Raw genomic sequence first — 25,297 nt, 5'->3', positions numbered from 1 at the left:
GAAACAGGTGGAAACGAGTGTGTGAAAGTTAGTGGTATATACAGTGTGTGGTATGTATGTGTTAATACATACATACATACATACATGCATAAGTAACTTAATGAGGGTCAGACAGTACAGTCACTGAGAAACACACATGATATAAACACACACCTGATATTCCTTGCCAGTTTAAACTGGGCGGTTTTAACACTGTGCATAAAGGTGTTCTTTAGAGCAAACATACTGTTTGAATATAAATTATAGCACAAAGTAGAATAAAATTAAAACTTTTGGACAAAAGAGTCACATTCAACTGCTACATAAAGCTCTTAGAAGCCCTGCCCACTTGTGTCTACGATTAACATTAATTGTTTTGCGTCTGTGTACGTTGTCACAAAGCCTAATACTTTTCTAGTCAGTTGAATTACTAGGGACATGAAAAGCCTATGTAGCCCTCATAATATGGCAAATTATATGTAATTAAATAAAAACGATAAATCATGTAAGAAACATCTCCAAGACTTCCAAAAAAGTTGTTAAATTCCTTTTCCTGTCACTATGGTGTAAAAATATGAGATTGTACACATGTAAAACCCTTCCCTAAGCCATAACCATAGCAAAAACCCAAAGTTCTCTTTCAAACATTCGTTCGGTATCTCACTATGGGAATCGCCTCGGGCGTGACCAATCCTGGAAGCATCAATCACAACACGTCTGTCGGCTGACAGACCAATCACGACAGTGATGCGGGAGTCCCGCCTCCCTATATACACCGCTGCTGGTGGTCCCTGCCTCATTCTCGTTCTCTTCCCCGTAAAGATCCTTTTAGGGAGCTATCCTCAGCAGATCCTCGGGGGGCGGTCGCTTAACTGTTCACAGACAGGCCGTTAAGGTACGTCTCCGAGCGCGCCTGCTTCTTGAGGAGAATATCCACTGTCAAACCGGATATTCCATTCTGCTGTTTCTTTCCTTATTTTCTTTCACATCGCGTCAAGCGAGTATTAGAATATCGTTCGAGACCCGAAGCAGGTCGTGGTGATCTCGTTGTTTCCTTTTTTTCCGGTGATTGCACCTCCGTTATGGCGACTGCGAGTTCATCCGGGTGTACGGCGGGGAAAGTTCAATCCCGACCGTGTGCATGCGGGTCTACGATCTCGGCAAAAGACTCTCATCCCCTGTGCATCGTGTGCTTAGGAGTCCGGCACGCTCATACCGTGCTCGCTAACCCGGAGTGCTGCCCGCCCGCACTCTTTTCCCGTCAAGGGTTCGGGAGCGCCACCTGCGAGTCGCGGCCGCGAATAAAGGGGACCTGTGTCTCTCTTCGCTGCCCGCAGAGAGGGACGAAGCTGAGGTTTCTCCCGTCCTTCCTTCACTCTTCGAATCTAACTCTCTACTGGATAACAAGGGTGAGGGAGAGGAAGATGATGAGGTCGCTAATTTTTTGGAGGAAGATTTGGAGGACGAAGAGGAGGATGCTATCCTTCCTCCTGATCTTCTCTCCAGGCTTGGAAGTGCTACGGGCCCTTTCCCCATGCCAGGTGAGCTGTACCTCGTGAAGGTGTGCACATCCCCAGTTAAGCAGCTGATTCCTGCTGTACCGGCATGTGTCACAGAAATGCGTCGTTTTTGGGACAAGCCCTTCTCGCATAGAGTGCCCGTTAAGGGTTTCTCTAGACTGGAGGTGCATGATATGGAGGCTTTGGGGATGTACAAATCCCCCCCCCCCCCGCCCCCCCGTAGAGCTGTCGGTGGCTAGCCACCTCCACCCAAATCGACTAACTGCTCTATCCTCCTCCTCCCCTTTTCTGCCAGGACGTACAGAAAGGCTGTCCACCTCCCTTTTCCAGAAGATCTACCGCTCCTCGGCCCTGGCGGTTAGAGCTCTAAAAGCCACCTCAATGCTCACGGCTTACCAGGCAGAGCTCATGGAGGAAATGGGGAGGCAGATTCATGCTGGGTCACCAGATTCAGCCTTGTGGGAAGAAATCTGCATCATTGCGGATCTCAATCTACGTTCTTCTAGAGGAGCGGTCCAGAGCTGCGGCCGCAGCATGGGCTTTGCTGTGGTAGGCGAAAGAGCCCTGCGGTTGGGGTTGACGGGCTAATCGGAGAGGGAGAAGGTGGAGTTCCTTGATGCCCCGATAGAGCCGAAAGCCCTTTTCGGGACTGCGGTGGCGAATATGCGCCAGCAATGCGACCTTCGCAAGAAGGATGGTGAAGCGTTTGAGGCATGCCTCCCAAGAAAGCCTCCTGCTCGCCCTCACCAACCCACACGTTCATATTTCGCCCCTGCACCCAGGGAGAGACAGCCTGGTTTCGGGGCCCCATAGGCAACCCCCACCCCAGCAGTCAATGCGCGGGGAGGCTCGCCAGAAACAGCCCCAGCCCAGGAACAAGACCTCTTTTGCAGCGGCAGCTGCTAGGCATCGCCCAGCGGACCCTCAGGGAGGGAAGAAAAGGCGGGCGACCTAACCTGTGGTCTGATTTTGGGTCAAAAGAGAGGTGGCAGCACTCTCTGAGTTTCTGTAGCACCCCTCGACTCATCTCAGGAGTCTTGGCCTCCCCCTCCAGCGAAAAGGCGTTGGGGAGCGTTTCAAAGACTGTGTTCGACGAACAAGATTTCTCTGGTTGGAGTGTTGGCACCAGTTCCCCCAGTGCCCGGAAAGTTACTTCTCCCCTCTCCACCTGTGGGGTTATGCAAGAGAGAGAGAAGAATGTTCCATGTTCGTTCAAAAATATTAAAGATTTGTTCTGTGCATCCAGGCAGTGGGCCGAGGGCCCAGATGTGTGTAATAAAGGGAAAAGTGAAAAAATCCACACACACAATAAAATAACTCGAATCAGAGTTGCAACCCTGCCAGATGGTGCCACCGCGCCGTCTGTGAGCGAGAGCCACAGAGGCCCGCTCTCTGCTCGCGCGGAGAGTTGGCGCGCATGCACAGTTCATCATTGGGTGTATTCCACAATACAGCGGGGATTTCGCCTGCAATTTGCCGTGAGACCACCGCTTTTCAGCGGTGTGATTTGGTCGACAGCAGAGGGCGAATCTGCTCAGGTTTTAGAGGACGAAATAACCTCCTTACTGAGCAAAGGGGTAATTCGATCGGTGCTGCGAGAAGACAGCCAGCTCGGCTTTTATTCCCGGTACTTTGTCGTTCCCAAGAAAGCGGGGGTCTCCGTCCCATTCTGGATTTATGGAACCTCAACGAACACCTCAAAAAGTACAAGTTCAAGATGCTCACATTGAAAGCTTTGTACAGTGTTATTCGTCCCAGAGACTGGTTTACGTCAGTGGATCTGAAGGACGCGTATTACCACATAAGCATTTATCCGGCACACAGGAAATTCCTACGCTTTGCCTATCAGGGCACAGCCTACGAATATTTGGCGGGTCCGTTCGGGCTAGCTCTAGCTCTGCGGATCTTTACCAAATGTGTCGAAGCTGCACTATCTCCGTTGAGAACGACGGGTTTAAGAGTGTCAGCGTATTTGGATGATCTCCTCCTCTGCGCTCCATCACGGCAGCAAGCGGAGGTGGATACGGGTGTGCTTCTGTCTCACCTGACTGGCTTAGGTTTCAGAATAAACCAGACAAAAAGCTGCTTGGTGCCCACACAGGAAATAATATACCTGGGTCTCAGATTGAACTCAGACCTGTATCAGGCTTTTCTATCAGAAGAGCGCATCAGGTCAATTCGCAGTTGTCTCTCTCTTTTCCAGAGAGGAAGGACAGTTCCATTCAGACTCTGTTTATGCCTGCTGGGGCTGATGGCTTCGTCAGTGTCTGTCATACCGCTGGGACCGTTGCGAATGAGAGAGTTTCAGTGCTGGGTTACGGCACAGCGCTTATGTCCGAAGCGTCACCTCAATCGCAGGGTGATGGTGACGTCACTGTGCTTACGCGCTCTCCATCACTGGAAAAATCGCGTTTTTCTCGAGTCGGGAACCCCGCTGGGGGCTGTTTCCCTGAGAAAAGTAGTGACGACAGATGCGTCCCTCGCAGGTTGGGGTGCGGTGTGCAAAGGCAGGATGGCGAAAGGGAAATGGCCCGTTTCGCTTCGGTGCGCGCACATAAACTTTCTGGAGCTGTTAACAGTGTTTCTAGCTTTGAAACATTTCGTGCAGTTTCTTCGGAGTCACCACGTATTGGTCAGATCAGACAACACGACGGCAGTGGCGTACATAAATCGCCAGGGCGGAGCGCGCTCTCCTCGACTTCACCGTCAGCGCGAGATCTCATGGTGTGGGGCATGGAGCATTTCCTGTCGCTGCGAGCGACTAATGTGCCAGGAGTGTTGAATGCGGGGGCGGATCTCTTGTCCAGGGGAAATCCCCTGTACGGGGAGTGGTCACTCCATCCTCAGGTGGTGAACCTGTTATGGGAGAGATTCGGCCGGGCCGCCGAAGATCTCTTCGCCTCGCACGAAAACACTCATTGCCCTCTGTTCTTTTCTCTGGCGAGAAACGGAGCACCTATGGGTGTGGATGCGTTAGCCCACCCGTGACCAAACGTTCTGCTTTACGCATTTCCTCCACTAAGTCTGATCGTGCCGACTCTTCAAAGAGTAAGAGAAGGCGGTCACTCTGTCATACTAATCCCTCCGAACTGGCCAGGAAAAGTGTGGCTGACAGAGATATTCCAACTCCTGCACGATCGACCCTGGCCTCTCCCGTTGCGCAGGGATCTCCTTTTGCAGGCGCACGGAGAAATTTTTCACTCGACACCGGACAGAGTGGCTCTCTGGGCCTGGCCCGTGAGAGGATGAATCTTCGTGTCGCTGGTTTGCCTCCAAGGGTGATTGAAACGATTCAGAATGCGAGAGCAGCTTCGACGCGCTCTGCATATGATAGGAAATAGAATGTGTTTGAACTATGGTGTGCTCAGAGACATATCGTCCCTTTTCACTGTTCTGTGGCAGATGTGTTGTGCTTTTTGCAGGAACTTTTGGATAAGGGCAGGGCTTTTTCAACCGTTAAGGTTTATCTCGCCGCTGTTTCTGCATGCCACGTAGGGATTGACGGTAATACTATCGGTCATCACCCGCTCGTGTGCAGGTTTATGAAGGGGGCGCGGCACCTGAGCACATTCTCAAAGACGCTGGTTCCGCCATGGGATCTGTCCGTGGTCCTGAGTGCGCTCTCTTAGTCTCCCCCTCGAGCCGATAGGGGGTATTGATTTAAAGCTCCTGTCGCTTAAGGTTGCTTTGTTATTGGCTCTTTCTACCGCGAAGCGAGGCTTGGCCGCTTCATGTGCGCTTTTTAAGGGTGTTTCAATTCAGGACATCTGTGCGGCAGCATGCTGGGCTTCGCCGCACACTTTCGTCCGTTTTTATAGGCTGAATGTCACGGAGCCTTCGCTGGCTCATTCCGTCCTGAGTGTGTAATACATATATGTATATATATTGTATGTGTGTATATATATATATATATATATATATATATATATATATATATATATATATATATATATATATATATATATATATAATGACAACGGATGATGGTAACATCGTGGATCGGTTGTTTGTCATTTCTCTCACTTTCCACTCTCTTCAGTGAGAGGGGTTATCTCTTTTTATCACATCACTGAGTTGGTTGACACCTGCTTCGGACAGCATATCTGCAATACGGGAGTTGTCTATATCCCATAGTGGGATACCAAATGAATGTTTGAAAGAGAACTTTAGGTTACTTACGTAACCCCGGTTCTCTGATAACAGGAGTGAGGTATCTCACCACACTTCCCTCATTGCAGTGCACAGAGAATAGATATGTGAGAATGAGGCAGGGACCGCCAGCAGCGGTGTATATAGGGAGGCGGGACTCCCGCATCACTGTCGTGATTGGTCTGTCAGCCGACAGACGTAGTGTGATTGATGCTTCCAGGATTGGTCACGCCCGAGGTGATTCCCATAGTGAGATACCTCACTCCTGTTATCAGAGAACCGGGGATAAGTAAGTAACCTAAAGATGTTTAAAAAAAAAAAACTCTGTAACTAAGAATATCATGATGCACATAAAAAAATGTGTGGAACATGTGAACTTTTGCCAAGTAGCTTATTCGTAAGCACGCCGAAAGCTGACAGTTCCAGAAGTGCAAATATTCTTTGCAAAACACATACTGCAGATGTTTGCAATTTGGTATCACACAATTTGTTAATGTTATCAAAAATGTCAAATTTGAATAGGAGATACTGAAATGTTTAAAATGTATAAAGAAAAATACATGGTGTTCTTCATCTGGTAATCGTAGAAGTCCTTTAATCTCGTCTTGTTAGTATCCAGTGATGGATAAAGTCATGTATTTGGACACAAATCATGTATTTGAGTAAAAGTAGAGGTAAAATACACTATGTTTTACAATCTGTAAAATATTTCTCCAGTAAAAGTGCTCCCTTTAAAATTTCACTTCAGTAAAGGTACAAAATAATTTGCCTATAAAAAATGTGCCGTCTGATTTTGCTAAATGTATTTGAGTAAAAAGATATTTGACTTTAAATTTGTAGTGAAGTTAAAGTATAAGTCTCTCTAAATGGAAATACTTCAGTAAAATACAGACACGCAAAAAAAGCTACTGCAGTAATGAATTACATTTACTTCACTACTGTCCACCACTGGTAGTATCTTCCAGGCCCATGCCAACAATGTTTCTGTCACAAAAACATTACTGCCCTGAGCTCCTGCCACTGGCTATAAAAAACAGGTGCAACTCTGCCCTAAACAGTGTACAAACTCTTCTTCTTCTTTTGGCTGCTCCTATTAGGGGTCGCCACAGCGGATCATCCGTCTCCATACTACTCTGTCCTCTACATCTGCCTCTGTAATACCAACTACCTGCATGTCTTCCTTCACCACATCCATAAACCTCCTCTTTGGTCTTCCTCTTTTCCTCCTTCCTGGTGGCTCCATCCTCAGCATTCTCCTACTGATATACCCCATGTCCCTCCTCTGCACATGTCCAAACCATCTCAATCTCACCTCCCTCACCTTGTCCCTAAAATGTCCTATAAGCGCTGTCCCTTTAATAAACTTGTTTCCAATCGTGTCCATCCTCATCACTCCCAATGAAAATCTTAACATCTTTATGCATATGTTTGATTATGTAAAAAAACCCAAAGATAGCAGTTCCAGAAATGCTGATTGAAGAATGTACCAACATTTATTAATAGCATTTATTATGATATGGAGACAAATAAGACAAACACTACTTTTCTGCTTGTTATTCAAAAAATTATTCAACCTTAAATACACTAATTTACAGAACCGAGGGTCCTGTCATACTTCTGCTTCTTCTTCCCAAAGGGAAAGTGAATACCCAGAGCTTTATTGTAGTGGTCCTGGACATTTGAAGACAGGACCTCAAAGCCCCACAACACAACAGTGAGAACTCACCACAATTTCACAGTCATAAGTTTATTGAGATACTCAGGAAATCCGTGACAGGGAACTACATGGACCAAGAAGTGGTGACCTGCATAAATGTAGACACCATGTTGCAATTAAGTCATCATCCATTAATCAACAACATGAGGTCACACACACACCCCACAAAATCCCACAAGAATTTTCCCTAAATGAAATGACATAACAGGCAAATATATTATAACTTCATCTTCTTCTTCTTCTGGATGCTCCCATTAGGGGTCGCCACAGCGGATCATCCGTCTCCATACCACCCTGTCCTCTACATCTGCCTCTTTCACACCAACTACCTGCATGTCTTCCCTCACCACATCCATGAACCTCCTCCTTGGCCTTCCTCTTTTCCTCCTACCTGGTGGCTCCATTCACAGCATTCTTCTACCAATATAATTCATGTCCCTCCTCTGGAGGATTCATGTCCAAACCATCTCAATCTCGCCTCCCTTACCTTGTCACCAAAACATCCTACATGTACTGTCCCTCTAATAAACTCATTTCTGATCTTGTCCATCCTCGTCACTCCCAACAAAAGCTCTGCTACCTCCAGCTCTACCTCCTGTCTTCTACCCAATGCCACTGTCTCTAATCCATACAACATCGCAGGTCTCACTACAGTCTTATAAACTTTCCCTTTCATTCTTGCAGATACTGTACTATCACAAATCACTCCTGTCACTCTTCTCCACCCACTCCACCCTGCCTGCACTCTTTTCTTTACTTCTCTAACACACTCTCCATTACTTTGCACTGTTGACCCCAGGTACCTGAACTCCTCCACCTTCTCCAACTCTTCTCCCTGCAACCGCACCACTCCACTGCCCTCCCTCCCATTCACACACATGTACTCTGTCTTACTCCTACTGACTTTCATTCCCCTTTTCTCCAGCGCATATCTCCACCTCTCCAGGCTCTTCTCAACCTGCTCACTACCCTCACCACAAATCACAATATCATCCACAAACATCATAGTCCAGGAAGACTCCTGTCTGACCTCGTCTGTCAACCTGTCCATCACCACTGCAAACAGGAAAGGGCTCAGGGCTGGTCCTTGATATAGTCCAACCCTCACCCTGAACCAGTCTGTCGTTCCTACTGCACACTTCACTGCTGTCACACTGTCCTCATACATGTCCTGCACCACCTTCACATACTTCTCTGACACACCTGACTTCCTCATACAGTATCACAGCTCCTCTCTCGGCACCCTGTCGTACGCTTTCTCTAAATCCAAAAATACACAATGCAATTCCTTCTGTCCTTCTTTATACTTTTCCATCAACATCCTTAAAGCAAATAAGGCATGAAACCATACTGTTGTTTACAGATGGTCACCTCTTCTCTCAGCCTGGATTCCACTACTCTTTCCCATAACTTCATGGTGTGACTGATCAACTTAATTCCCCTGTAGTTACTGCAGGTCTGCACATCTCCCTTATGCTTAAAGATCGGTACCAGCACACTCCTTCTCCATTCCTCAGGCATTCTCCCACCTTCCAGAATCTTGTTAAACAATCTGGTTAGAAACGGCACTGCCATCTCTCCTAAACATCTCCATGCTTCTACAGGTATGTCATCTGGTCCAACCGACTTTCCACTCTTCATCCTCTTAATTGCTGCTCTCACTTCCTCCTTACTAATCCTATCTACATCCTGCTTTACCAACTCCCCATCATCCAACCTTCTCTCTCTCTGATTTTCCTCATTCATCTGTTGCTCAAAATACTTCCTCCACCTTCTCAACACACTCTCCTCACTAGTCAACACATCCATCTCCATCCTTTATTGCTCTAACTTGTAGCACATCCTTCCCAGCTTGGTCCTTCTGCCTGGCCAATCGGTATAAATCCTTTTCTCCTTCCTTAGTGTCCAACCTCTTATACAGTTCCTCGTATGCCTTTTTTCTTGGCTTTCGCCACATCCCTCTTTACCTGCTGCCGCATCTCCTTGTACTCCTGCCTACTTTTCTCATCACTCTGTCTATCCCACTTCTGTTTTGCCAACCTCTTTCTCCTTATGCTCTCCTGCACTTCCTCATTCCACCACCACGTCTCCCTGTCTTGCTTTCTATTTCCAGATGTCATACCAAGTACTTTTCTAGCTGCCTCCCTCATCACTCCTGCAGTAGTTTCCCAATCACCCAACACCTCTTCACCACCACCGAGCCCCTGTCCGACCTCTTCCCTGAACCTCACACTACACTCTTCCTCCTTCAGTTTTCACCATCTTATTCTTCTTTCAGTCCTCACTCTCCTTCTCTTTTTCTTCGCCTCCAAAACCATCCTACAGACCACCATCCGATGCTGTCTAGCTACACTGTCCCCTGCCAACACCTTACAGTCTCCAATCTCCTTCAGGTTGCATCTCCTGCATAGAACATAGTCCACCTGTGTGCACCTTCCTCCACTCTTATATGTCACCCTATGATCCTTCTTCTTCTTAAAATAAGTGTTCACCACTGCTATTTCCATCCTTTTAGCAAAATCTACCACCATCTGCCCTTCCAAATTCCTCTCCTTAATGCCATACCTACCCATCACCTCCTCATCACCTCTGTTCCCTTCACCAACATGCCCATTAAAGTCTGCCCCAATCACCAATCGTTCTTTCCTAGGTACACCATCTACCACTTCATCTTATTCACTGCAGAATTTTTCCTTCTCCTCCATCTCACAGCCAACTTGTGGAGCATAGGCACTGATGACATTTATCATCATGCCTTCAATTTCCAGCTTCACGTTCATCACCCTATCAGAAACTCTCTTCACCTCCACTACACTCTTACTGTACTCTTTCCTCAGAATCACAACTACACCATTTCTCTTTCCATCCACACCATGATAGAACAGTTTGAACCCACCTCCAATGTTCCTGGCCTTACTCCCTTTCCACTTGGTCTCCTAAACACACAACATATCTACCTTTCTCCTCTCCATCATATCAGCTATCTCTCTCCCTTTACCCGTCATAGTACCAACATTTAAAGTACCAACCCGAACCTCCACTCTCCTACACTGCTCCTTTTCCTGTCGTCTCTGTAGACGTTTTCCTCCTCTCCTTCTCCTTCGGCCAACAGTAGCCCAATTTCCACCGGTACCCTGTCGGCTAACGATACCTGTGGCGGTCGTTGTTAACCCGGGCCTCGACCAATCCGGTATGAAATTCTCATTTGTGAACCGTATATTTGATTTGGCACGTTTTACGCTGGATGCCCTTCCTAACGCAACCCTCCCCATTTACCCGGGCTTGGGACCGGCACTAAGAGTGCACTGGCTTGTGCCTCCCTAATGGCTGGGTTGGATATATTATAACTTAATTAGTCTTTTTCTTTTTTTGTTTTTTTGTGGCCTCTATAGGCTGGAGTGTGAATTAATAATCCATAAAAAGTTTAATAAAAATCTTTTATTTTTGGATTTGTAAACTAAAATTAATGAATAGAAATGCATAGATCCTGTATTGTTGAAGGACACTTGTGTTGCACGCTCTTGAGTTTAGTTCTGAAGCATTACAATTTCAGTTTGGGGATCTGAGGACTGTAGTCAGTCAGGATACACACAATCAAGCCCTATAGAAAAAGACAAGAATAAGGCATAATTGCATTAAACATATGTATCTGTGTTCATGCTCAAAAGACTTCAATATTCTCTTACACACAAGCATATTACCATGATGGTCCATTTGCGGTTTTCAGCCTCAGGAAACACAAGTGAGCGTGGGGAGTAGAAAACCTCATCGTCCACTTCTTCTGACTTTCGTGGGAGACAATGCAAGAAAGTCCAATCTGGTGCAGCTACACTTCCTGTCTGAGAGCCAGAATCCATGATTGAATCATCCCAAACTGCTTATTTTTTCCAAAAGAATAAAATGAGACTCCACAGAGGAGAAACTACTGTTCTAGAGAGAATCAAAAATTAAATAAACACATTCATCTTCAGCAACTGATTATGTTTGTACATGAAACACAGGCCATAGGAGACAGGAGATTCATCTTAGACTGGATGGCAGTCCATCACAGGACATTATTTATAGCCATACACACATTCACACCTTCAATATGTTCATCCAGGGAAAAACATGCGCCAAATCAAATATGTGGATCACGAACCAGAATTTCATAGCGAATCGGTCGAGGCCCGGGTTACCAACGACCGCCACGGGTATTATTTGTCAACAGGGTACTGGTTCTTTCTGTTCTAAACTGTTCTTTCATGGTGTGGATGGAAAGACAAATAGTGTAGGGGTGATTCTAAAGGAAGAGTACAGTAGGAGTGTAATGGAGGTGAAAAGAGTTTCTGATGTGGAAGTTGAAGGGGTGATGATAAATGTCATTAGAGCTTATGCTTTACAAGTGGGTTGTAAGATGATGTGGTGTGAAGGTGTATCTAGGAATGAAAGATTGGTGATTGGAGCAAATTTCAATGGCCATGTAGGTGAACGGAACAGAGGTGATGAGGAGGTGATGGGTAGGTATGGCCTTAAGGAGAGGAATGTGGAAGGGCAGATGGTGGTAGATTTTGCTAAAAGGATGCAAATGGCAGTGGTGAACACTTATTTTAAGAAGAAGGAGGAGAATAGGGTTACCTAAGCGTGGAGGAAGGTGCACACAGGTGTACAATGTTTTATGTAGGAGATGCAACTTTGAAGGAGATTGGAGACTGTAAGGTGTTGGCAGGGGACAGTGTAGCTAGACCGCTTCGGATGGTGGTCTGAAGGATGGTTTTGGGGGTGAAAAGTAAGAGGAGGAGATCGAGGGCTGAAAAAAGAATATGATGGTGGAAACTAAAGGAGAAAAGGATTTGTACTGATTGGCCAGGCAGAGGGACCGAGTTGGGAAAGATGTGCTGCAAGTTAAAGCAATAAAGGATGGAGATGGAAATGTGTTGACTAGTGAGGAGAGTTGTTGAGAAAATGGAGGGAATATTTTGAACAGATGATGAATGTGGAAAATTATAGAGAGAGAAGGTTGGGTGATGTTTCCTGTTTAAGCAGGAAGTGCATAGGATTAGTAAGGAGGAAGTGAGAGCAGCGAATAAGAGGATGAAGAGTGGAAAGTCTGTTGGACCAGATGACATACCGGTAGAAGCACGGAGAGATGGCAGTGGAGTTTTTAACAAGGTTGTTTAACAAGACTTTGGAAGGTGGGAGGATGCCTGAGAAATGGAGAAGGAGTGTGCTGGTGCCGATCTTTAAGCATAAGGGAGTTACCTGCAGTAACTACAGGGGAATTAAGTTGATCAGTCACACCATGAAGTTATGGGAAAGAGTAGTGTAACCCTAACCCAGGCTGAGAGAAGAGGTGACCTTCTGTGTGCAACAGTAAGGTTTCATGCAGAGGAAGAGCACCACAGATGGAATATTTGTTTTGAGAATGTTGATAGAGAAGTAAAGAGAAGGTCAGAAGAAATTGCATTGTGTGTTTGTGGATTTAGAGAAAGCATACGACAGGGTGCTGAGGAGTTGTGGTATTGTATGAGGAAGTCAGGTGTGTCAGAGAAGTATGTGAGGGTGGTGCAGGACATGTATGAGGACAGTGTGACAGCAGTGAAGTGTGCAGGAACGACAGACTTGTTCAAGGTGGAGGTGGGACTACATCAAGGATCAACTCTGAGCCCTTTTCTGTTTGCAGTGGTTATGGACTGGTTGATGGAGGTCAGACAGGAGTCTCCATGGATTATGATGTTTGCGAATGATATTGTGATTTGTGGTGAGAGTAAGGAGCAGGTTGAGAAGAGCCTGGAGAGGTGGAGGTACCCACTGGAGTGAAGGGGAATGAAAGTCAGTCGGAGTAAAACAGAGTACATCTGTGTGAATGAGGGGGAGGGCAGTGGGGTGGTGCGGTTGCAGGGAGAAGAGGTGGAGAAGGTGGAAGAGTTCAGCTACCTGGGGTCAACAGTGCAGAGTAATGGAGAGTGTGTTAGAGAAGTGAAGAAAAGTGATAGCAGGAGTGATTTGTGATAGTAGGGTATCTGCAAGAGGGAAAGTGATAGTTTATAGGACTGTGGTGAGACCTGTGATGTTGTGTGGTTTAGGGACAGTGGCTAAAAGACAGGAGGTGGAGCTGGAGGTAGCAGAGTTGAAGATGTTTAGATTTTCATTGGGAGTGACGACGATGGACAAGATTAGAAATTAGTTTATTAGAGGGACAGCGCATGTAGGATGTTTTGGAGACTAAGTGAGAGAGCGTGATTGAGATGGCTTGGACAAGGCCAAGAAAGAGGTTTATGGATGTGGTGAGGGAAGACATGCAGGGAGTTGGTTTAAAAGAGGCAGATGTAGAGGACAGAGGGGGTATGGAGACGGATGAACTGCTGTGGAGACCCCTAACGAGAAGAAAAAGAAAATGAAACAGAGCTGATGAAGATTTGTTTACCTGCATGGTGATCTGGTATCCATGGAAGTCCTTTAGCCTCTTCTTCTTTTCATCCTCCTGACCCATGCTAACCCACGTGTCTGTCACCAGCACATTGCTCCCCTGAGCTGCCGCCATTGGCTCTGAAAACAAGTGCAACTCTGTGCCAAACTACAGAGTGTACAAACACCGCATATATGTATATTATTTACAAATCCATGATCTGAAATTCGCTCTAATCGAAAGTTTGATTCCCACCTACACCCTACCCACCACCCAGTTTAATTGATGCAATTTCAGTGGAGTTTAAAGTCAACATTCACATTTCCTTGATTGCATATTAGGTAACAGTACGTGATCTCTAGAGCCATCCTCTGGAGCCTAGATACCTGTTTAGCAAGATGCATTGCCTCCTGAGTTACAGTAGCATCTGGCTCATAACCCTGAGAAAGAGAGAGCATGTGCTAAATAATTGCTTTAAACACAATTTAATGCAAAGACATGCATTTGGACAATTCGGTTGAATTGAGGGGCAAACCTTTGGTGTGGCTATTCTCAGATTGACACCCAGTTTGGCCAATGACATCATGAGGGAGTGAAGAACATTGGTTCCATCACCTATCCAAGACACTGTCAGGCCCTTTAAAGAGCCATAATGCTCCTACAAGAGAAGGCAAAGCAAAGGATATGGGTGCTTTTGATGCTATCTTAACATTTAAAAGGTGTGTGTGTGTGTGTGTGTGTGTGTGTGTGTGTGTCTATGTGTATGTGTGTGTGTGTGTGTGTGTGTGTGTGTGTGTGTGTGTACCTGCAGTGTGAGCAAATCAGCTAATATCTGTATAGGATGATAAAGATCAGAGAGACCATTGATGATCGGTACATAGGCTTCCTGATTTAACTCCTCCAAAGTAGAGTGACTGTAAACCCGGGCTAACACAATATCAGTCAGACTTGAAAGCACTCTGCAACACACACACCCAAACTGTTACACTTTCACCAGTGAGTATAAAGTTGAACTGAATGCGGAGGTATGTGTCTGTACATGTCAACAATATATGTGCTTTTTCTGTGTTCAAACCTGGCTGTGTCTTTTGAGCTCTCATTAACCCCCAAGTGAATATCCTGAGAGGTGAGAAAACATGGATGGCCACCCAGCAAAGCAAACCCTAGGTGCACACACACACACACACACACACACACACACACACACACACACACACTGTTTATGTTCTATTGTAGTGTTTTGCTTACTTTTATCCGGTACTATTCAATGTGTTCAGTGACCATGTGGCTTGACCCTCATTCACTTACTCATCCCTGTAACACACACACACACACACACACACACACACTCACTTCCTAACTATATACACATATTCTCTTATTTGCACCTGTTTCAGTGGACAGTCGGGTCCTGGTGCTTCTCTTTTCGAAAATCATGCCAATTGATTTTCCTTGAAGGAGAGGAAGATACTAAAAATTCAAATACAAAGCATTAAATCAGTCCTAAGTACAAAAGCAAATGAACATCCTTACTATCATCAATTATATTTCAGATTTGCACACGTGGACCTTTGCATTGTCTCGTGAATTAAAGCGGTACCTGTCCTTCATGTTTGATTCGCTGCTTCAGGTCAGCAGACATCCACAGAATGTGCTTGATCTCATCAGGGTTGAAGTCTTTCAGGGTCAGAAAACTGCGTCCCTTCAAGTTCACAGATCCCAAACATGTTCTCCCCACCCTAGTGTCACATAACACCTTATAAAGGACAATACTTCAGCTATAGCAGCTATAAACATGAACAGTGATGTCACTGACAATCTATGACATGAAAACAAATCAAACATAAAAGAACTTGGATGTAGCAGACGTTTTTAACTGCTTTTTTTTTAAGTCAGAGGTCTTTTCAGGCCAACTCATGATTATTTTAGAAAAAGCCACATTTTGTAATTATACAGTGTGAAATGCTCATATTTATTTAACCAAGTCTGAGCAACTTTTAGTTTTCACCCTGTACATTCAAAACGATATTAGCAGCTCTTATATATTGCCCATTTTGAGTATTTCTATCGGATTAAACTTTCTTTCGGCTTTTCCCGTTAGAGGTCGCCACATCGGATTATACCGATATAACTGAATAATAACCAAAACTGCATCTGTAAATTAAATAAGGGTCCCAGATTATACTATTGCTGTTGTTTTTATTGCTTCTGGAACCTGGATATACTATACCTGGATACAATGTTCATAAATATACAGTCTGCACAATGACAGCTTTTCAGTTGCAAACACTTTGTTTTACCCTTTTTTTCCTGAGCTGTCAGACCCACCATGCCACACACACACACACACACACACACATATTGCATAAACTCTTACCTAAAATGTCTTGCCTGTTTAAAGGGTTTAACATTGTGCATGAAGGTCTTCCTTAAAGCAAACATGATGTATGCAGTTTGGGTTAAAGCGCCATGTAGAAAATACAATACAGAAACTTTTCCCAATCCCCACGTGCGCTTTCATCAGCCGAGGGCGGGGCAGACACGACTACTTGGGCGAAGACACGCCCATGAATCTGTCTCAAACCCCGCCCACTCCCACCCAACATTAATATTAACTGTTTTGAGTCCGTGCACTTTGTTGCAAAGCAGCCATGTGATTTCCCATGTAGAAAAAATGTAAACTAATGCAAACTCAGTGACTGTTAAAGTAGATTGTTAGAGTAGATTTTGTATTTGATATTGATATAAGATTATATTTTTTAAATACTTGTGCATTACTTAGAATAGTGGTTATTAGAGTTTTTCTCAGTCGCTTTGTAGCATTTTTCGAATCATCCTTAAGATTTGCAAATCAGTAAGTGCGTTCTCAAAACAATCTGAACAAACAGCACAATGCATTGGATTTCTTGCAAAAGCGTGTTTTTTTACTCAAAATCCTTAGTACTTCTCTCAAAATTAAGTATTTGTGTCAATGAATATATCATTGCCATCAAAATAACAAGTCCTTTTATCATTGTTTACGAACAAGAGAGTCAAAATGTCATTTTTTTCAATATGACAATGCTTCATTTTAGTATTTCCTGATGTAAACTCTGTTTTGCATTACAAGTATTGAAAATGCACAAGGCTGAATTGGCAACTCTGAATTTCAACAGCACAAATTTACACATTACTGTATGTGGGATATTGATTGTAAGAGACTGGACAGGATTTATTTTTTAATTTTTCTTTACTGATGGACTGTCAAAAAATTTACAAAATAATGTCATTGTGTTAAAATTCCAAAAGTTAAACATAGGAAACACTTATTAGGCAGAACTGCGCATGCCGCACTATGCAGTGCAATCTGTCTCTACCCCCTGACGTCCCAGTCTGTCGGGACACAGATTTTCATCCACATCACAACAGATATCATCCCTTGCAATACAGCAATGCATCCATTGCAGCCAGCAGGGTCATCTGAGTATGTGGCTGGCAATCATAAACCTTCCACCTCCATGCTGAATAGAACTCCTCAATTGGGTTGAGGAATAGGAAATAGGGTGGGAGAAATTGCATCAGCATCCTGTTATGGGTCAGAAACCATTGCCTGATGCTGTTTGAGTGATGGAAACTCACATTATCCCAAAGTATATCATACTTTGGTAAATCATCTCGAAATGGACCACTCTTGTCATCAGGGATGAGAGCCCTATACAAGGTCTTTAAGAAGGTGAGGAGATGCTGTGTGTTGTATGGGCCTATAAGGAGAATATGAGATAGCACACCCTGCTCTGACATAGCAGCACACAGTGATATTTCCTCCCCGCTGGCCTGGTAAATCAACAGTAGCTCTGTTTCCGATGACGTTTCGACCACATCTTCTGCTTTTGCTCAGATTGAAGCCAGCCTCATCCACATATATAAAGTTGTAAGGTGGTTCACTTGACTCCAATTCCATTATACGCTACAACCCAGAAGATAACCAATTAGTTATGCACATTCATTTAATTTCACAAGATACAGGTATATCAAATGTACACATATTGCATGTTTTTTTTCCTACAGATATAGCAAATGTACATAGGTCACACATGCTGTATTATATACAGTGGGTACGGAAAGTATTCAGACCCCCTTAAATTTTTCACTCTTTTTTATTTTGCAGCCATTTGCTAAAATCATTTAAGTTCATTTCTTTTCCTCATGAATGTACACACAGCACCCTATATTGACAGGAAAACACAGAATTGTTGACACTGTTGCAGATTTATTAAAAAAGAAAAACTGAAATATCACATGGTCCTAAGTATTCAGACCCTTTGCTCAGTATTTAGTAGAAGCCCCCTTTTGATCTAATACAGCCATGAGTCTTTTTGGGAAGGCTGCAACAAGTTTTTCACACCTGGATTCAGGGATCCTCTGCCATTCCTCCTTGCAGATCCTCTCCAGTTCTGTCAAGTTGGACGGTAAACGTTGGTGGACAGCTATTTTTAGGTCTCTCCAGAGATGCTCAATTGGGTTTAAGTCAGGGCTCTGGCTGGGCCATTCAAGAACAGTCACGGAGTTGTTGTGAAGCCACTCCTTCGTTATTTTAGCTGTGTGCTTAGGGTCATTGTCTTGTTGGAAGGTAAACCTTCAGCCCAGTCTGAGGTCCAGAGCACTCTGGAGAAGGTTTTCGTCCAGGATATCCCTGTGCTTGGCCGCATTCATCTTTCCCTTGATTGCAACCAGTCGTCCTGTCCCTGCAGCTAAAAAACACCCCCACAGCATGATGCTGCCACCACCATGCTTCATTGTTGAGACTATACTGGACAGGTGATGAGCAGTGCCTGGTTTTCTCCACACATACCGCTTAGAATTAAGGCCAAAAAGTTCTATCTTGGTCTCATCAGACCAGAGAATCTTATTTCTCACCATCTTGGAGAACTCCATGCGGGTTTTCATGTGTCCTGCACTGAGGAGAGGCTTCCGTCGGGCCACTCTGCTATAAAGCCCCACTGATGAAGGGCTGCAGTGATGGTTGACTTTCTACAACTTTCTCCCATCTCCCGACTGCATCTCTGGAGCTCAGCCACAGTGATATTTGGGTTTTTCTTTACCTCTCTCACCAAGGCTCTTCTCCCCCGATAGCTTAGTTTGGCCGGACGGCCAGCTCTAGGAATGGTTCTGGTCGTCCCAAACATCTTCCATTTGAGGATTATGGAGGCCACTGTGCTCTTAGGAACCTTAAGTGCAGCAAAAAAATTTTTGGAACCTTGGCCAGATCTGTGCCTTGCCACAATTCTGTCTCTGAGCTCTTCAGGCAGTTCCTTTGACCTTAATGATTCTCATTTGCTCTGACATGCATTGTGATCTGTAAGGTCTTATATAAACAGGTGTGTGGCTTTCCCAATCAAGTCTAATCAGTATAATCAAAAATTGCTGGACTCAAATGAAGGTGTAGAACCATCTCAAGGATGATCAGAAGAAATGGAGAGCACCTGAGTTAAATATTTGAGTGCCACAGCAAAGGGTCTGAATACTTAGGACCATGTGATATTTCAGTTTTTCTTTTTTAATAAATCTGCAAAAAGGTCAACAATTCTGTGTTTTTCTGTCAGTATGGGGTGCTATGTGTACATTCATGAGGAAAAAAAATGAACTTAAATGATTTTAGCAAATGGCTGCAATATAACAAAAAGTGAAAAATTTAAGGGGGTCTAAATACTTTCCGTACCCACTGTATAAGTCACTATAAGAAGTTTATGTATATTAAATAAAGTATGCCATAGATGTTTTACCTGTACAACACTACCGTTGCTCCTTCACTCTTTGAAATGGTACACAATACAGCTGTTTCATGCTCATGTGGTGTCTCTTCAACACCCTATTTATTGTCGAGATGCTAACAGACTGGATGTTTTTTAAATACATTATTATCTTCTACAACAGCCTGTTGTATTTCCCTTAACCTTATGGCATTGTTTGCTCGGACCATGGTGCAAATAGCCTCCTCTTGTGGGGGTGTGAAAAGCGGTCCTCTGCCACCCCTATGAGGTAATCCTGCAGTCCTGTGTGGAAAAAATGCAATACATGTTTACTTAGATGTGTTAGAGAATGTATTCACACACTTACAGTAACAGCGCAGTCCACACTGGTGGATTACATACCTGTTCTCTCTACGAAATGTTTGAATTATTAAAGACACAGTTGATCTCCCAATATTCGGGTGTACCCTCCGACCCGCTTCAGCCATTGTGAGGCCATGATTGACAACATGGTCCACAATAGTGGATCTAATTTCATTAGAAATGTGTCTATGTCTCTGGCCTCTTTCTCCTCTTCCTCTATTTTGCCTCCTTACCCTTACAGCATGCATCCTTATTCTTGGCCCTCGACCATGTTCATTTCCTAGTTGTTCATTCATTTTCGACAATTGTAAGTCTGTGTTTTGCTCTTTTTATATACACTCGCCAATTGAAGGTTCACGAGATTCAGCCTTGACCTATTTTAGAGAACTAGTTGATTATTGGTTGATCTGAAAGTGAACACGCCCCTTCATTAGTGACATTCAAGGTTCATCTGCAATATTCATCAAGACACATTTACCAAAAAGTTTAATAGAACTGTAAAGAAGAAGAGCTTGACAAATTTTGACAACTGGTTTAACCATTTTGCACTTAATGACTTATGCAATGAACTGGTGCCTAAATGTTTTGGGTGTTAAGACCATTTAAGTAAAACTAGTATAATATATTTTGAACAACATGACAAACAACTGATAATGTAGGAAAAAGCAGACACTTGTACATAATCGATTGAATGATGTACCAAAGCATTCGCAATTTGATCAAAGCAACGAGAAATGTTCGTACGATGAGCACAAATGACTAAATGATGTGGAGTTTGAACAAGTAGTTTTGAGAATTTAATTTCTGATCTGAGAAATTCTCCAAAGCGACTGAGAAAAACTGTAATTACATTTACATTACATTACATGTATAACACTTAACTTTTTAAAATTTTAAAATTTTAATAATAAAAGAATGTATGTTTGTTCCTTATAATTTAAAGTTTGTCCCTAATGAGCAAACCAGTGGTGACTGGGACAAAAAAAACCCTTCCTGAGAAAGGATGAGGAAGAAACCTTGAGAGGAACCAGACTTTAAAGGAAACTCATCCTCATCAGGGTGGCACTGAATGTTCATTCATTACAGTTTATTCTTCTTAGGTTATGCAGTGAGAGGTGATTAAATGCAACCTGTGGTCCTAAGTCACTGTAGTAGACTGTTGACATTAACTACAGTCCAAATCCATTATTAAAGCTCTCGTGTTGCATAGTAAGATGATGGATCTCCTGGATGTTGATGAGAAACCATCCCCAGCCACAGAGTGGCTTCTAATTGAAGAGAAACCCATTCAGAGGCAGGGATAACTAGACAGAGATAGACTTACTTGTGTAAAATTTTTTTATATTATATTACATTACATTAAATACATTACTGTATTTTTTATTTTCAGTTTAAAACCATTTGAATTTCTATAGGTTTTTGTTTAACAATTTATGCAAACCCCTGTTAAAATGTTTTAATTCATGTTACATCACAATATTTTTGATGATGTAAGAAAATACCAAGATCAAACATGCCAGTAACCTTTTCCACCCTCAAAATTACATTCACAACATAATTCCGAATAATTTTAGGAGATAATAGGAATGAAAATGAAAAAGAAAACTTAGATGACAAAGATAAGAACAAAGGTCATGCTAGGAATGAGCAAGGACTTGAGCAGAGAATAATATTTGGTTGTCTAAAACAGCAGAGTTGCTGTTTGTCTGATGGTCTATGATGAAGTACTCAACTGAGCTCACAAAATCCACTATGTGAGGATCTCCAATTTCTGCTTATTCTTTACAGCATTTGCTATGATCCAAAGTATAATATAAACGTCTGAGAAAAGCAAAACATGCAAAACAACAAAAAAAATAATAGATTATTGTCAAAAACTAAACAATGAGGTGCATTATCAGATAAAATTCTACACTGAAATCTCCACTAAATTCTCTATGTATCTCCACTTTCTGCTCGTTCTTCTCAGGTTTTGCTAAGAGACAAATTATGATATGAACATCTGAGGAAAGCAAAGAGAAAATGAATTGTTTGAATAGCCTTAACTTTAACACTGAACTGTGCAGAGTAAATGGTAAGTTTTACCTGACTATGTTTTTTCTTTATATAGATGTAGCACATGGTATTACCCTTGAGGAAAAAGACCCTTTTATTGTTTTTTTCTTTCTTTCTTCTAATCACAGTGGGAAGCAAAGACTAATCAGCTTTCTCCCACAATGGAAAAAAATTGCAGACTGGAACAATTGTGGATTAATCAGCCTGACGAGTATAAAAGACGGTGAAAGCTACAGGGCAGGACGTTAGTGTTGGGTTAGCAAACCTGGATGGATATTAAGTAGCAGGAAAGACATACAGAATTGTTAGCAGATTAAAAAAATATATAAGATTTAAAGAATATCATTTAGTTGGACTGAGAAACTGGGAAGAAAAAAAAATTAATAAAAAACTAGATTTAGGAAGTGGGAGAAGGAGGCTTGAACAAACAGAAAAAAGATTAGTTGCACTAGAGCTAGTGGGACTAATAGGACAGGAATGAGAGGAAGGGAGTAAAAGGATAAACAGTGAAGCTACAGAAGAGAAGAAAAGAGAAAAAAGGTGTAAGATAAAGTATATGGCCATGAAAAAGGAGCGCTATAAGGCACAGAAGATGAAAAGGACAGCAGTGACTTTGCAGGAGAGAAACATGAGATAGCAACGATGAAAAGGAGAAGACAATGTGAAAAGAAAAGTAAAGTGGGGAAAGATGGTAAAAATGTAGAAGAAGGAAGCTCGTCAATCACCAGTAACAGTAACTGAAGCAGAAATGGCATGACCCTGATTCTGTTTCTCTACACACACTCAGCTGGGAGAAGAAACAAGAGAATCCAACAGGAAGACCTTAGAACACTCAGTTCTGAGAAAATACTATCGCTGTATCTAGACCCCAAAATGTGCAAATGAACTACTGGAAAATTTATGTCTGGTTAACGTGTTTTATACTAGTGCAAACTTTCCTGCACTTCATTAACGGTCCTTTATTCCATACTAATAAAATGTAGTTCATCAATAATGCTCCACATTTGTTCAAAGGTTTGTTCTTTACGTGATTTTATTTCTCTTATGCTGTGTAACAGATATTGTACACAGTTAATGTCTTAATGATTGAAGTACAGTAAATACACACGTGGACAAAATTGTTGGTACCCTTCGGTCAATGAAAGAAAAACTCACAATGGTCACAGAAAAAACTTTAATCTGACAAAAGTAATAATAAATAAAAATTCTATGAATGTTAACCAATGAAGGTCAGACATTTTCAACCATGCTTCAACGTAATTATTTAAAAAAAAAATGAACTCATGGAACAGGCCTGGATAAAAAATGATGGTACCCCTAACTTAATATTTGGTTGCACAACCTTTTGAGGCAATCACTGCAATGAGACGATTCCTGTAACCATCAATGAGACTTCTGCAGCTCTCAGCAGGTATTGTGGCCCTCTCCTCATGAGCAAACTGCTCCAGTTGTTCCCGGTTTGAAGGTTGTCTTTTCCAGACGGCATGTTTCAGCTCCTTCCAAAGATGCTCAATAGGATTGAGGTCAGGGCTCATAGAAGGCCATTTTAGAATAGTCCAATGGTTTCCTCTTAGCCATTCTTGGGTGTTTTTAACTGTGTGTTTTGGGTCATTGTCCTGTTGCAAGACCCATGACCTGCGACTGAGACCAAGCTTTTTGACACTGGCCAGCACATTTCTCTCTAGAATCCCTTGGTAGTCTTCAGATTTCATTGTACCCTGCACAGATTCAAGACAGCTTGTGCCAGATATAGCAAAGCAGCCCCAGAACATAACAGAGCTTCCTCCATGTTTCACAGTAGGGACAGTGTTCTTTTCTTGATATGCTTCATTTCTTCGTCTGTGAACATAGAGCTGATGTGCCTTGGCAAAAAGTTCCATTTTTGTCTCATCTGTCCATAGGACATTCACCCAGAAGCTTTGTGGATTGTCAACATGTGGTTTGGCATATTTCAGTCTAGCTTTTTTATGATTTGTTTTCAACAATGGTGTCCTCCTTGGTCGTCTCCCATGTAGTCCACTTTGGCTCAAACAATCCGCGACGCGAATCCGACACTGATGTTCCTTGAGCATGAGTTCACCTTGGCTCTCTATAGACGTCTTTCTGGGCTTTTTTGTTACCATTCGGATTATCAATTTTCCTCCTGCGGCCACATCCAGGGAGGTTGGCTACAGTCCCATGGATCTTAAATTTCTGAATAATATGTGCAACTGTAGTCACAGGAACATCTAGCTGCTTGGAGATGGTCTTATAGCCTTTACCTTTATCATGCTTGTCTATAATTTTCTTTCTAATCTCCCGAGACAACACAGTGCCTACCTGGAGCCCTATATATAGGCCCACTGACTGATTACAAAATTTGTAGACACCTGTGATGCTAATTAGTGGTCACACCTTGAATTAACATGTCCCTTTGGTCACATTATTTTCAGTCTTTTCCAGGGGTACCATCATTTTTGTCCAGGCCTGTTCCATGAGTTTATTTTTTTTAATAATTCCGTTGAAGCATGGTTGAAAAGCAATGTCTGACCTTCATTGGTAAACATTCATAGAATTTGTATTTATTATTACTTTTGTCAGATTAAAGTTTTTTCTGTGACCGGTGTGAGTTTTTCTTTCGGTGACCGAAGGGTAGCAACAATTTTATCCACATGTGTATATAAATTTTGCATTACAGGTGCAAAGCCTTTATTGATGTAGATCAGGGGTCACCAACATGGTGCCCAGGTCCCACGCAAGAAACACAAGTCGCCCGCGGGCCTTTTCTAAAAATAGCTCACCATATCGCCACTTACCAGTGAGTGGGTAGAATCCATAATGCGGGTACCCCAGGGATGATCGTCAATGTGAACCATTAAAGGCAAACGAGCATGGAGCATGGAGCATGGAGCATGGAGCATGGAGCATGGAGCATGGAGCATGGAGCATGGAGCATGGAGCATGGAGCATGGAGCTACAGGGGACTACTAGTGGTAGGAAGTCTGGTAGATCTCTCACGGCAATGAGTCACTCCGAGCGTCAGTGAGGTGGGATCGGGACCTAATAAAGGGGAAAGGTAATGGGGAACAGGTGTAGGTGATTAGAGCAGGGAGAGGCTGAGTGAGAGTTAGAGCCTTGGAGGGAGGTGTGGCTGGTGGTTCCCTGACAAAATCACACTTGCATTAGTGTGAATTTGTCAGGGAACCACCAGCCACACCTCCCTGACAAAATCAGACTTGCATTGGTGTGAATTTAAAGAAGACAATATTATAATATAGATGACTATTATATAATAACATATAATTAAAGGTAAATTGAGCAAATTTGTTATTTTAGAAGTGTGTATCAAACTGGTAGCCCTTCACATTAATAGGTTCCCAAGAAGTAGCTCCCAGTTTCAAAAAAGTTGGTGACCCCT

At 43.2% G+C, this 25,297-nt stretch overlaps 1 protein-coding gene across 2 annotated transcripts; it reads right to left on the bottom strand.

The window, feature by feature from the left end:
- Positions 1–10,823: 10,823 nt before the first annotated feature.
- On the bottom strand, positions 10,824–16,303 carry otc (ornithine transcarbamylase). 2 transcript variants are annotated; one of them, XM_083537126.1, is made up of 10 exons: positions 16,131–16,303; positions 15,354–15,492; positions 15,142–15,223; positions 14,829–14,916; positions 14,559–14,712; positions 14,289–14,411; positions 14,140–14,193; positions 13,772–13,921; positions 11,067–11,204; positions 10,824–10,966 (listed from the first exon to the last, which is right to left on the bottom strand). In XM_083537126.1, exons 1-10 carry the CDS (start codon positions 16,193–16,195, stop codon positions 10,907–10,909), a joined length of 1,053 nt encoding a protein of 350 aa, XP_083393252.1. In that variant the 5' UTR covers positions 16,196–16,303; the 3' UTR covers positions 10,824–10,906. The 2 variants fall into 2 exon arrangements, with proteins under 2 accessions (XP_083393252.1, XP_083393251.1); XM_083537125.1 differs by lacking the exon at positions 16,131–16,303 and adding an exon at positions 15,984–16,106.
- Positions 16,304–25,297: the final 8,994 nt, after the last annotated feature.

Source organism: Silurus aristotelis (assembly GCF_946808225.1).
Source record: "Silurus aristotelis genome assembly, chromosome: 3".
In the NCBI taxonomy this organism is placed as follows: Eukaryota; Metazoa; Chordata; class Actinopteri; order Siluriformes; family Siluridae; genus Silurus; species Silurus aristotelis.
Note: the sequence above shows the minus strand (reverse complement) of the source record. Positions and strands in the feature narration are given on the sequence as shown.

Coding starts and splice junctions, on each gene's coding strand:
- otc (XM_083537125.1), bottom strand. CDS start 16,084: ATGGTGGGTCTGACAGCTCAGGAAAAAAAGGGTAAAACAAAGTGTTTG. Junction 14,713..14,828: donor AGCTCAAAAGACACAGCCAG/GTTTGAACACAG, acceptor TGTGTGTTGCAG/AGTGCTTTCAAGTCTGACTG. Junction 13,922..14,139: donor CAATGCATCTTGCTAAACAG/GTATCTAGGCTC, acceptor TACACTCTGTAG/TTTGGCACAGAGTTGCACTT.